The sequence below is a fragment of the Cyanistes caeruleus genome, chromosome 14 (genome assembly GCF_971803275.1).
Source record: "Cyanistes caeruleus chromosome 14, bCyaCae1.hap1.1, whole genome shotgun sequence".
Taxonomy (NCBI): domain Eukaryota; kingdom Metazoa; phylum Chordata; class Aves; order Passeriformes; family Paridae; genus Cyanistes; species Cyanistes caeruleus.
The window spans coordinates 16,578,142-16,590,325 of record NC_141714.1 but is presented as its reverse complement, the minus strand read 5'-3'; the positions used below and the strand labels follow the sequence as shown (position 1 = coordinate 16,590,325).

The following is a 12,184-nucleotide window of genomic DNA, read 5'->3' as shown; positions in this document are numbered from 1 at the left end:
ACTTGAGTTTTCTTTGTGTCCAAAATTTTTTTATTTGAGCATCCAAGAGTATACTGGGATTTATTCCTGTACCTCCCTAGTCCAAGATCCTGCTTTTGTAGTTTGTCCCACTTCATGCTAGACAATTTGTCTCACTTTTTTTTTTCAGAACTTGTAAAATATATGTAATAGACCCTGTGTCTTCATACAGCCCTCTTTGGATCTTTAACTGCTGTGAAGTGAGTGAGCTGTGGGAGTACAGCAGCCAGAGAGCAAAACAGGTGCTTCTCTAATCAGGTCAATTTCTTGCAAGAAAAATAAAGAAATTATTTCATTTCAATAAGGAAAACTAAGCAAAAAATTGTTAATTCTGATATCTTTTGAGCTCTTTTGAAAATGTCCTTTTTCTGTTTATTTTGGTTTAGGATACAATCTCACAGCAATGAGAGAGTAAAACACGGTCTCAGCTGGGCTGTGATAATTCTCTTTGGTCATGTTCATATCCCAGGATATAATGTGGTGTAGCACAAGTGACTGCCACTATCACCCACCCTTTGTGCTGAAGGATCTCAGGAGTTGTTTGGATTAAACCCCTCCTCTTGAAACCCAGGCAGCTCCTAAACACATCACTGGGCCAGAATGGGAATCTTTAATACATTTGCCTGTGTACTGGTAGGTAGCTCAGGAAACTTCACGGGTTTGAAACATAAGTCATTTTGTGTTCAGACCCTTAAAATCGATGTGGCAGTAACTTCCTGTGCAAAAGACAGCTGCCCTGATGGCTCAGGACTTCTTTCTGGAAGATCAGATGCAGGACAGACACGTGGAGGCAGCTCTTGGGGGAAATGCTGAGGCATCAGCAGCTTTGGGTGTGGGGGCTGTGCCATGGCTCTGGGAAGGGCCAGTGCCCCAAGCAGCACCGGCCAACAAATCCTTTGCTGATCTTAGGTTTTAATTGTGAATCTCCTGCTTTCAGAAGTGTCCAGTTTCTCAAATTGCTGTCTGTCTACAGAAGGGCACATTAGATATTTTCTTGGTTGACATTCAGATTGTTAATCAGTCAGAAACAATTTGTGATTTCAATGTTCTGGATTGGAATTTGCCAGTTATTTTGAAAATGGTCTGGGTAACTGAAGAAAAAAGTGGAAAGTTAACATAGGAGAGGAGACAAGGTTTTTTCAGAGATAAAATTGTACTTTAGCTACATTTCCAAAAGTTTGCAAAACTTTTTTCTGCTGTTAGCTCCGAACTGCAGATTAGAGATTTGAAAAATGTGAAGGAAAGGAGCAGTGTTGTAATTCAGGTGAAACCCAGGTAACACGGGAGGAGTCTTGAGCAAATATAATTTAAGAAATAATGTGTGGTAGGGAAGGAGAACATCTGTGCTCTAACTTGGTAGAAAAAGTATTTTCCACCTCTGCTGTTGCACCTTCAGAATGCTTCCTGTTCTTAGTTAGGGAATAATTGGATTATAACTCTAAAAAAGGGAGAGAATATCCATCTTTGTAGTTTGCTAATATAGCAAGAGAAGAGGGGAGCTTAGGCCTTGAGATTTTGGGACAATATTTTAGCTTTAATTAGGCTTTGATCTTGACCATTACTTAAAGGAATTCCTCAGTTCATCTTCAGGGCAATTACAACAAAAATATTTGGTTACAAAGGAGTCCTAATTGTAAAACCATTAGTCAGCTCTTCTCAGAATTCCTCTCCAAGACTTGCTATAAACTTTGCTCATTATGTCAGTAATCATGTCTGCTCTGTCTTCCTTCTGTAGTGTTTTCAGATGAGAAAATTAAGCAATCCTGATTCATCATGTAGGGCAGGGAAACTAATTAAAATTCCAGGATTAAAAAAAAAATCTGGAAGTTGCTACTTGAGGAGAAGATGAATATTTGAGGTGGCATTACCCAACTTGGGAAGGGTGCTCAGACACCAGAGGAGAGGAGGGACAGCTGTGGTTCATTTTCCTTTGGAGAAAGGCTGTGCCACCTCCTCAGAATGGATGGAGCTCCACAGCAGGGTCATGCAGTGCTTTGTTGAACACACTGGGCTGCCTCAACACTGGGTAAAACAATTCCAAAGGAAAATCAAGCTGATGAACAGAGGAATGTTCAGATGAAAGATGTCTGACACTCACAAATAAACTTTTGTAACTTTCTGGGAAAATAATGTTTTCTCTTACTGAAAATTCTAACTTTAAATAGTCTAAATATACATGATTTAATATTGGCGTAGATTCAAAAAACCCACTCCAAAATTTAGGCAGGCGTTTTCTGGGATTTTGGTGATCATGGCATTGCTCCAACAGCTGTATATTGTACTCCGTATTCAAGAAACTTGCGACCAGAGCAGCAGGTTTCCTTAAAAATAAATCTTTATGGCCACGGTTTTTGGAAATCCCAGGAATGACAGATAATACATGGATACTGAACTTTTTATTTTCTAGAATCTGAAGAGAAATGAAGAAATTACCCTGCACCATTGACACCTTAAACAAAGCTGGAAGTACCATCACATGCAACTGTCAGTGTCTTTTACAGATTGAAATCTCACAGAATTGGGCATTTCAGATTTAATCCTCATTGCTTTGTGTTCTGTGTGATACCAAACAGCAGAAGTTCTGGAGCTCACCATGTCAGTCTCATGTCAGAAGTAAGGATGAGCTCCTGTTAGGGAGGATTGGAGTTCCTGTTTGGAAACCATCTGCAGATGGAGCTGTGCTGCTCCATCACCGCACTGCAGGCTGTGGGCTCAGTCCCCCCAGCTCAGGGCCTGGAACACCACAATCCACTGGTGGAGCCACCTTTATTCAGTGAATGCTGGATTTTGTTGTCTTTGCAAAAGATGTCCTATTTATGTTCTTCACTATTGCCTTGCAGGAGCTGAAAGACTTTTTTAGGTCAGTTTGTAGTCAGGAGCAATTAGGCACTGCTCAGCAGACATCTGTCCTTCATATGCTAAGTAAGCACCATGGTCCAGAGCAGCAGCCTCTGGTGCTGGAGCGGGGCTGACACTCTTAATGAAGTCTTTGTCAGTGCAGATAAGCCCTGTCAAAAGCATCCCATCGTAAATCTAGTCAGGAGAATCTAACCTGAATTTAGCTTTTCCCTGTTATCACACTGATCTCTACAATTTAAAAGTGGAGGAGGTTATGATAAGATTGATTTAACAGCCTTCATTTTATTCTTTAAAATTCAAACCCTATCTTCCTCCTTACATTTTTTTTTATTAGTTTTTTTAGTGTATGCAATAACTATCTATTCAGGAGGGTATTTTTGGTATCTTTGAGGCTTCTGAAGTGCCAGTACACACTGCCAGAAAACAGAGTTAAATCCTGTAATAACTTTTATTTTGCAAGAACTGGTGATGTTTTAAAATGTAGTTGCTCTATTATTTTTATTCTCAGACTTGTTAAGTATTTAAGATATGCTATGCATGATCACAAAAGCCAACTAATCCAACATATGTTTAGAGAAATACTGGTAGAGAAATTTTAAAGAGAGAGAAGAGACTTTATTTAACAGCAGAACCATTAATTTTTTTGTGATTTAAAAGCAGTAAATATCTTTTCAAGCAAAAAGGTGGTAAATAGAAACTGGGAAGTGCTCAGGGAGGGATGATCACTTTGTACAAATCAGTTCCTTTGGCTCCACCTGCAGTACATGCAGTTCAATAAGTGTTTTGCCAAAGCACCTTCACAGTCTGTAATAGGCATAATATGTTGTGTAAGCAGTAGAAAAACAATAAACTGCACTTTCCAGTATGTGACATAATGCATAAGAGAGCCAGTCTTGGCCAAAAAGCAGTATTATCTCTATTTTCCTTTTCTTCACACCATCCCCTGTGTTGTTCTCAGCAATATCCTTTTACCCCCCCAAATAATTTGATTTTGGACTACAGTGTGTTTGGTCAGAGATGCATACAAAGGAGTAAAATGGAAATTTTGCATTTGATTAAGTATTGCAAAATACTAATTTTTATCTATTCTGCATCTGAAGAATCTTGCCATGTAAAATGTTTTGAATGTATCAGACTGGATTGCTTTTTCTTTAAATCTGGGAAAGCTGTTTTACCTGTCCAACAAGTTTTCTTTTGTTCTTTACAGGAGAAATTACTATGGTGGAAATTGGGCCAGCTTTAGTTTTTCAGGATTATTGTCCTGGATTAAAGAAAATCAGGTAAAAAATTCCCAAATTGCTTTTTTTAGGCTTCCTTAACATTGAATCCCTGTTGTTTGCATGATTTATTACAAGACAAATTACCTCCCTGCTTTTGCTCTTTGGTAATTTGACAGATCAAAGAGGTTTGTAGTTCCCAGCTTTACTGGTTGAGCCTCACCCATCTGGCCTGGCAGGCTGAGGCTCTGATGTGCCTGCCTTGTCAGTCTGATTGAGGCCACACTTCTGGGTTCTTGAGTTTAAAGAGAATCAACTACACCATTGTTTCAGTTCCTTTATGATAATCTGATCTTTTCAATTTCCCCTTTAATTATTTTCCACTCTGTGACATTTCAGCCCTTTTGTTTTTGTTTGTATTCAGGTGATTCTTCTTTAGAGGGAGAAAAGTGGGTGCTGGATCCTTCCATTGAAATGTCCTGTAACCAGGACAAAAAGATGAATGCTGATAGTGTATTTTTCAATGACCAAAGTTTATCTGATTCATGGCAGTCCACTAGAAGCCTTCCAGGGAGGATATTTATTCAGGAGATGGAGCACTTGGGCTGGATTAGCAAATGGCTGCTCTGTTATTTACGGAAATGCTTGGAGCCTGTTGGGCCGTAGAAGATGGAAGTTTCTCAGCTCAGTCTCACGCCTGTTCTTTACACTGTGCTGCCTCCTGGCATAATCAGGGCACTTGTTCAGTGCCAGAGCTTCATATTCTTTGAGTTCTGTTGTATGATTTAGGGATTCCTGTGTGCACAGATTAATACAATCCCCCAGATCACCATGTTTTCCCATGTGTTCTCCATTCTGAGAGTTTTTTCACAGAATCTGGAACTACCCTTGCTGTGGCAAACCTGTCTTATAGGAGGTTGTATTCCAAGTTACATTCAACTCTCTACTAAAGCCTGTACTTTATTTAACACTATATTTCAGATTACTAGAGCCAATGCTGTAGTACAAATGTTGGCATGGTGTAATAAAGTAACCAGCTCTAACTGTTTTAACTCAAAAAATAGAAATAGAAAAAAAAATTAAGACAGGTAAGAGGAGGTTTTTTTCTTATATTATTAGGGGCTATGTATTATTTGTGTCTACAGAGATTTATAGTTAAAGAACAGCTTGCACAGTACAATATGTAATTTTATACTTGTTCTTTTAAGCAAAAGACAGATTTCGGTGATGAATGTGACGACTGGAGAAAACTGATCCTTGAGGATGAAGAAGCAATTCCTCTTAGCAGCAAGGATAAAACTATTCAACATGTTGAAGATTTCTGTTTTGGAGAGTAAGTAGAAATCTAGAAATTCATGAACAATTTTGTATGCCCAGGGGTAAAGGATCATGTTGTGCTTTTGGTTTTAAGGGTTTCACCACGCTGCCATATTGCACATTGTCCCAAAAAGTAACCCTGGCTTCTGAAATGTTGCTCCTGTCCTTGTGCTTTGTTGACATCACTTCACTAAAACAACCTGATCCTTCCTAAATGATCCTTCCACCTCTCTGGGTGCCAGCGTAATTTGTTGGCCAACTTTGTGAGTCTGTGATTTCCTTCTGAGTAGAAAACAGAAGTGTTGTGTTTAGATTTTAGTAGTAGTAGGCAGTTGTGCACTGAGATCAATTCACTTTTTCCATTCTTAATTTGCCTAAAAGCTGCTGTTCTTGGTCAAAAATTAAACCCCTAAATGCATGCAAAATCAGCCACATACAAAAGAACTGGAGCACAGACAGAATACTGTAATTATGACATACTTCCTTGTGCTAAAATGGTAAAGTAATATTGCACTTTGTCCTTTTTATATGTAATAAATTTAACTAACTGAACTGTGTATTTATTTATTTTTTTATTATTATTTTTATCTTCTGGGTTTTGCACTGAACTGAGCACTCTCCAGAGTTCCTGAGAGGAAATACTCTGAGGTAGTTATGTAAGTTTAACCTCGAATCCCTTAGAGATTAGCTAAATGAACCCTTAGGTAGCTAAATGAAATTCTGACACATACTCATAGAGAAATACAGCTTCTTTTTTCTGTAAGCATCATAAATAGGGGAAAAAATATGTGAATTGCATAAATACAATCTGAAGGTCACACACTGAGACTCTTCCAGGGTTCAGTACTGCACAGTAACGGTGCTTGACTGGATTTAAGATAAAATGTAATGTTTATTTTAAACCAACAGCACTTGGAGATTGTAATTGTCATCCTGTTGTCATAATAAATATTGTTCAGAATGAAAATTAGATGGAAAGGTTTCATAGTCTTTTAACTTAGTGTATGATTTTTGACTGATAGCTGGCTCCCAAATGAGTCCTGTAGCACTGAGATTTCACACTTAGAAGTGACATTATACTTGGGTAAAATCATGCTTTTAAGCATTCAATTTAGCAGTTTAGTACAGTGCTGTCTGTCTTGGTCATCACCAAAAAAAATCCCCCAATCCACCCAAGGAACAAGGATAAGATTAATAAACCTGGCAAAGAAAAAGTTCTCCAAAAGAACTTCAAACTTTCTGAGAGAGTCAATTACTGTGTTTCTGACAATTTACGTGTTCTGCCTAGATTCTGTTGTTTTTGCTTAACTTTTGTAACTCCTATGAAGTAACCATTAAACATTTATTTTGAAAGAATAAACAGCTGGGTAGCAGTATAATATACACAGTGCAAATCTGAAATGAATGGCCTTAGAACAAAGTGCATCCATCAAAGGGAAAGAATACTGTGTCTACAACAAGCTGGATTGAAAAAAGGCAAATGGCTGAAAAATAAATAGTGAACACCTGTGCTGAATAAATTAACCAGCTGGTTGGCAATTTTTCATTTGACCTATCTGAAGGGGTTGCTGTTACAAGGCATTAATAAGACACATTCATTTTAAGATATTCCTTTGTTAGTACCATTAATTGATGAATGGTGGAAGATAATATTCTAAATTTACACAACAATTTGTCTGCAGATGTATTATTTTTTTCTGAATTAGGAGAAGAATTGTCTGTACAGAAGTTCAATTTGAGTCATTTTTATAGACAGTTCTTACATTATTCAGGGATATTTGGTCCTATAGGAAGGATGTCATGAATTTAGATTATATAGAGCTTTTAGGCTCTCATTATAAAAAGTGTGGAGCTGCAAATCATGGAGATTTACCTGTTCTTTAATGGGAAGTGAATGGAGATTTAAAATATGTAAATATTTCTGTTACACTGCTTTTCAGAGTGATATAGAAAAACACAGTGTATTATGAATCCAAGTTCATTTTGATTAAAAAAAGTAATAATCAAGCATGTGTAAAATGAGATTAACTGTTCATTGAGATTTAGAGAAGGTAGAAGGAAAACCTTATTCTGAAATTTTGTGTTATAAAGGTTTAGGATGAGTTAAATAAAAGACTCATTCTTAATTACTGAATTACTGGCAAGAGCTTTTGCAGTTTTCACAAACACCATGTTCCAGAATCCTAAAAAAATCCCCAAAATCCAGATAGAACCCCAAAATTTTACTGACTTTCATTTTTATTTGTAGCAGAGATTACTTTTTCAAAAAACATTTGACAAAGGACTTATCTTTCTTTGATATTTTATAGTTACTTAATGCTGGCAATCTGAAGCAAAAAGACATAATTAATGTATAGAAACAGCCTTCTCTCATTAGTGCTTCCTTGTAGCAGTTCCTGTATTTCCCAGGGCAATATTTTAGCCCAGTCATGAGTTAAGTGCTTCCTGGTGACTGTGCCCAAGCTGGGAGATTGCTTCCAAACTTTTCATGTGTCCATGTGAGCTCCATGGGTTCATAAATGAGGAGCAATTTTTAAAGGATTTGAGGTTTTTGTTCCTTTTTGAACAGAAATCCTGCCTCTGCTTCCATCTGTAAGGGAGCAGGTGTGTGAGGGAGCATTTTGGTATCGATGCTGAGTAATTCCTTGCTGTTCTGGGAATTTTAACCATCCTGTTAATAGTCAGTGTTTGCAGGTCACCTTTAAAATCATAGTTCATTAGTTTTCAGCCAAGATTAAATTGTTTATTCAGTGCATTAATGGCTTGTGGTATAAAGATAAAAAGATAGTTTGGAATTATTGCTGAACTCCTTTCACTTACAATGACACTGATTTGATTCATCTCAGCTGGTAGTGTAAACTAAACCAAGTTCAAAAGTCCTGCTTTCTAAGGGAGGTGTCACTGAAGTTTAACATAAAACAAGTAGATGAGATTAAAAGTGAAGTGCTGCTTTATAAAGGGAATTTTAAAGAAATGTTGTGGAACAGAAATGAACTGTGGAGAGTAAATTTTGTGTGGGAATGTCCCTCTTGTGACTGCCTTCAGCCCCCGTGCATGGATTTGGAGCACTTGCATAACAGCATTGCTGCTTGAACAACTAATGAGAATGCAAGGGCAGCGTTGAAAAAGGAATTTGAAAGTTTTATTTAAGCTTTGGGTCAAAGTGGTCTGGTTCTCAGTGGCCCTGCTGGGATTGTGGCTGCAGAGGAGCGCGGCTGTGTAAAGCTTGTCTGTTTTCTTCAGGACAGTATCTCAGCTTAATGACCTTAATGCATAATTGCATTTCAATTTCATGGTTTTTAATCCATGGGGAGCACCTAATCAAGTTACTGCTTTTATTTCAAAATACTGCATTTCTGTTGTTTATATAGTTGTGTATTGTTTCACCATGAGGGCCTGGATTTTCATTTTGGGATCCTTCTATTTTTGAGTATATGTAAAGTAAAAACTCAAATTTTTGTTGGTAATTTTTCTCCTCAATAAAAATAGTCCTCTTGAATTACAGCTGTGCAGCCAAAGAAGCAGAGTTTGTTAGTGGGCAGAACACCTGAATGGGCCAGGATAAAGAAATTCTAATGCTTTTCCTAGAAATGATTGAGGTTTCTGTTCTGGCACCGACTCAAAACTTCAAACAAGTTTTTAAGACTCTTCAAAACGACTTTTCCCCCCTCTTTTTCCCCTCTGTGTTTTTAATCAGTCAGGATTCAGCTGAAGGTGTTGAAGAAGCTGGTGCACTGCCAAAGCTGCCTGTGTTTGGAGCCCCTGCTGCCCAGGGGGTTTCTCCAGGGTCGGAGAAGGAGAGTCCAGCAGTGGAGGGGATTTCTCTGGGATCAGAGGAGAGTCCAGCAGCAGAGGGGCTTTCTCCAGGGTCAGAGGAAGAGAATCCAGCAGTGGAGAACCCCGGAGAGGAGCCACTGACCCCAGAGCCAGAGCAGGCCCCGAGCACTGAGACAGCTCCAGGGGACGGGGCAGGAGCGGCCCCTGGCAGTGGAACTGCTCCCAGCACGGCTTCAGGAGAATCCGCTCCGGAACCGGCAGAGACGGAAGCTGCACCCTCTGAAAGTGCTGCCCAAGAACCAAAGAAAATCACCTATTCCCAAATTGTCAGAGAAGGCAGAAGGTTTAATATTGATTTAGTTTCTAAGGTAGGAACTAATTGACTCTTTTTGTATAAGGACATTTACTTTGCTTAAAATGCTGACATTTGTTTTAAAACCCTTCATGTTGAGACAGCACCTTCGAGGCAAAATAGCCACTCTTGAGAAGTAAGACTTGTTATCCCTAAAACAAATATGAGCTATTAAATATGTGTCCTTCAGTGTTTTATAAGCAAAGAGATCAAAAAACACAGCTTAGAAATACTGCCATAAAAGTAAATTTCATGAAATATAGCACTTGGTATCAGCAAAGCCTCTCTTTTTAAATAGTACCATTAAAAGTTAAATTTTTAAACAAGAAAGAACCATCTGCATGCAGATTTTTTATCTTTTTAGGAAGATAAAAAATGTGTTTTGCAGCACAGGGGTGTTTTTTCAAAGTTGAATACTTCACTTTTCGTATTGTGCCTAAAAAGATTTTTCAAATCTCTGAAAACTTAAAAAAGAAACTCCCTTCAATAATCCATTCAGTTCTTTGTGAAGACACTACAAAATGCATTATTGCAAACTTCATGTTCCAAATGTGAATTCCGTTTCTAAATATCCTCTCAATGACATCTTGAACACCAAGATCCTTCCAGTGGGCGTTCAATCATCATTCAGTCACCACCAGTGGATGGTGGTTAAGTAGATAATGGTATTTTTTATCCCTTTTATAGTCTGGCTGACCCTCTGTGGGACATGATGTAAATTGCAGCAAATCCCAGAATTCAGACACAAGAGTGGTCAGCAGAGCAAGGCCAGGAGTGTGGTGGGGTTTCCCTGGCACGGGAACATCGGCTTCCTTGTGGCGTCCTCGTCAGCATCCCAGGAAACCTTTATCCAAAAAATTCCTGGGTGATCTTGCCAAGTCTCTTCCTCAGGACCACGAGACTTGTCAATACAGACATTTTCAGTTCACAGTTACATTTCTGGCCTTTCTGTATTTCATCATGTATTTGAAGCTTATAGAAAGATGATTGAATTATATATGATTAAACCTTAGATTGGGAGTTAAGGAATTTACCTGTGGAAAAGGTTACTCTTGGTTCAGGGGGTTTAGGGAGCAGCCAGTGAGGATTTTGTTGGGTACTTCACTGATCCTCTTCATCCACCACATCCTTTCTCCTTCCTGTGCAGTTGCTTTATTCCCGGGGCCTGTTAATTGACCTCCTCATTAAGTCCAACGTGAGCAGATACGCTGAGTTCAAAAACGCCACGCGAGTTCTCGCCTTCCGAGAAGGGAAAGTGGAACAGGTACCAGAAAATAACGTGCTGCATGTGTTTCATCTCTTCTTCTTAAAGTCAATAAGCTTCAAATTGGCTTTTTGAGAACTTAGTGATACAAAGCCGGTGCTTTTTCCTTAATTATGATTCTAATTTAATTTCTTCAAGAAAAGATGTCTGTATGTGTTATATATAAATATTAAAGTCAAAGCAAACTAAAATAAGGTTGTGCAGTCCAGTATATTGACATAAATCTTTACCTCAGGCTAAATGTTTAGGCCATAATTGACTGGCAGTTATTGAAGATTAACAGATTTTAGGTTTTAAGATTCTAACATAGACTTGAGTTGTCTTTATGTGATGTACAAGAGAAGTCACTGTGATAATGGCACAGTTCATACAAACTCTAGTGACTACCTCTGTAGTCAGAGATGCAAGTGAAATTAAAGGGAAATAAAAAGAGGAAGAGGCTGGAAAAGATTTTTGAATATTCTTATTGTGGAAAATTGGTAACTTTAGTTACAGTAGAAAATAGGGGAAAGAAATATATAAGAAAATAACTATAATTGAAAACACTAATTTGAAGTATTTGTTGTTTAATCAGACTGTTGTTGCTTGATGCTGTTAGATTCAGTGTGGAAAGTGTCAGAAATTATTAAAAAATATTTTGCAGGTGCCTTGTTCTAGAGCAGATGTCTTCAACAGCAGACAGCTCACCATGGTGGAGAAGAGAATGCTCATGAAATTTCTGACATTCTGTTTGGACTATGAGGAGCACCCCGAGGAATACCAAGGTAGTGTCTCACTGAACAAGACCCACTCCCTTCCTACCACTTCCTTCAGGGAGGCACAAGTCTGAGAGCTCTCCTATGTTTTCACGTGGTTTATTTTTACAGATTAATTTTTAAAGTATGCTTTGACCTTTTTGTGACCTTTTCACTTTAGTGTTAAATTCTTCTACTTAAGCACTTGCTCTTCTAGTTCCCACATCATTTATTATTTATATTTTTCTTTAACAGCAAAATTATATATTACAGCAAGGTTGCACAATGCTTTTTGTCATTTTTAAGTGTTTCCTCCCCTCCCCCAGGTATTTTTTAAAATAATGTGATGTATCTGAATTTTCTGTCTGTTTTTTTGGATACTACATAAATCTTTACAATGCGTTACCACAAAATCCGATGGAGAAAATAGAATTTTTTAACTATGAAAGTAAATGTAATTTAATGCTCTGTAGTTGTAGAGGGCAAGTTCAAAGTGCTTTTATCAACTGTTGGCTTATTTAGATGAGAGGAAATCAGAATAGATTTGAGCTATAATGTGCAAAGAATAATGAGCGTCAGGTCAAAGAGGGAAATGAGCTTAACAGGAGGAAGGTACTTTGGGCTTGTGCTCCTCAGGGTACAAAGA

At 38.0% G+C, this 12,184-nt stretch overlaps 1 protein-coding gene across 1 annotated transcript in view; it reads left to right on the top strand.

Moving 5' to 3' along the window:
• The window catches only part of CHM (CHM Rab escort protein), a 53,752-nt gene that overhangs the window by 11,935 nt on the left and 29,633 nt on the right, over nt 1-12,184 (top strand). Inside the window, exons 3-7 of the mRNA XM_086850859.1 lie at nt 4,085-4,157; nt 5,303-5,427; nt 9,109-9,556; nt 10,688-10,804; nt 11,448-11,568. Of these exons, the coding sequence (XP_086706985.1) occupies nt 4,085-4,157; nt 5,303-5,427; nt 9,109-9,556; nt 10,688-10,804; nt 11,448-11,568 (884 nt within the window). The remainder of the gene's footprint in view (nt 1-4,084; nt 4,158-5,302; nt 5,428-9,108; nt 9,557-10,687; nt 10,805-11,447; nt 11,569-12,184) is intronic.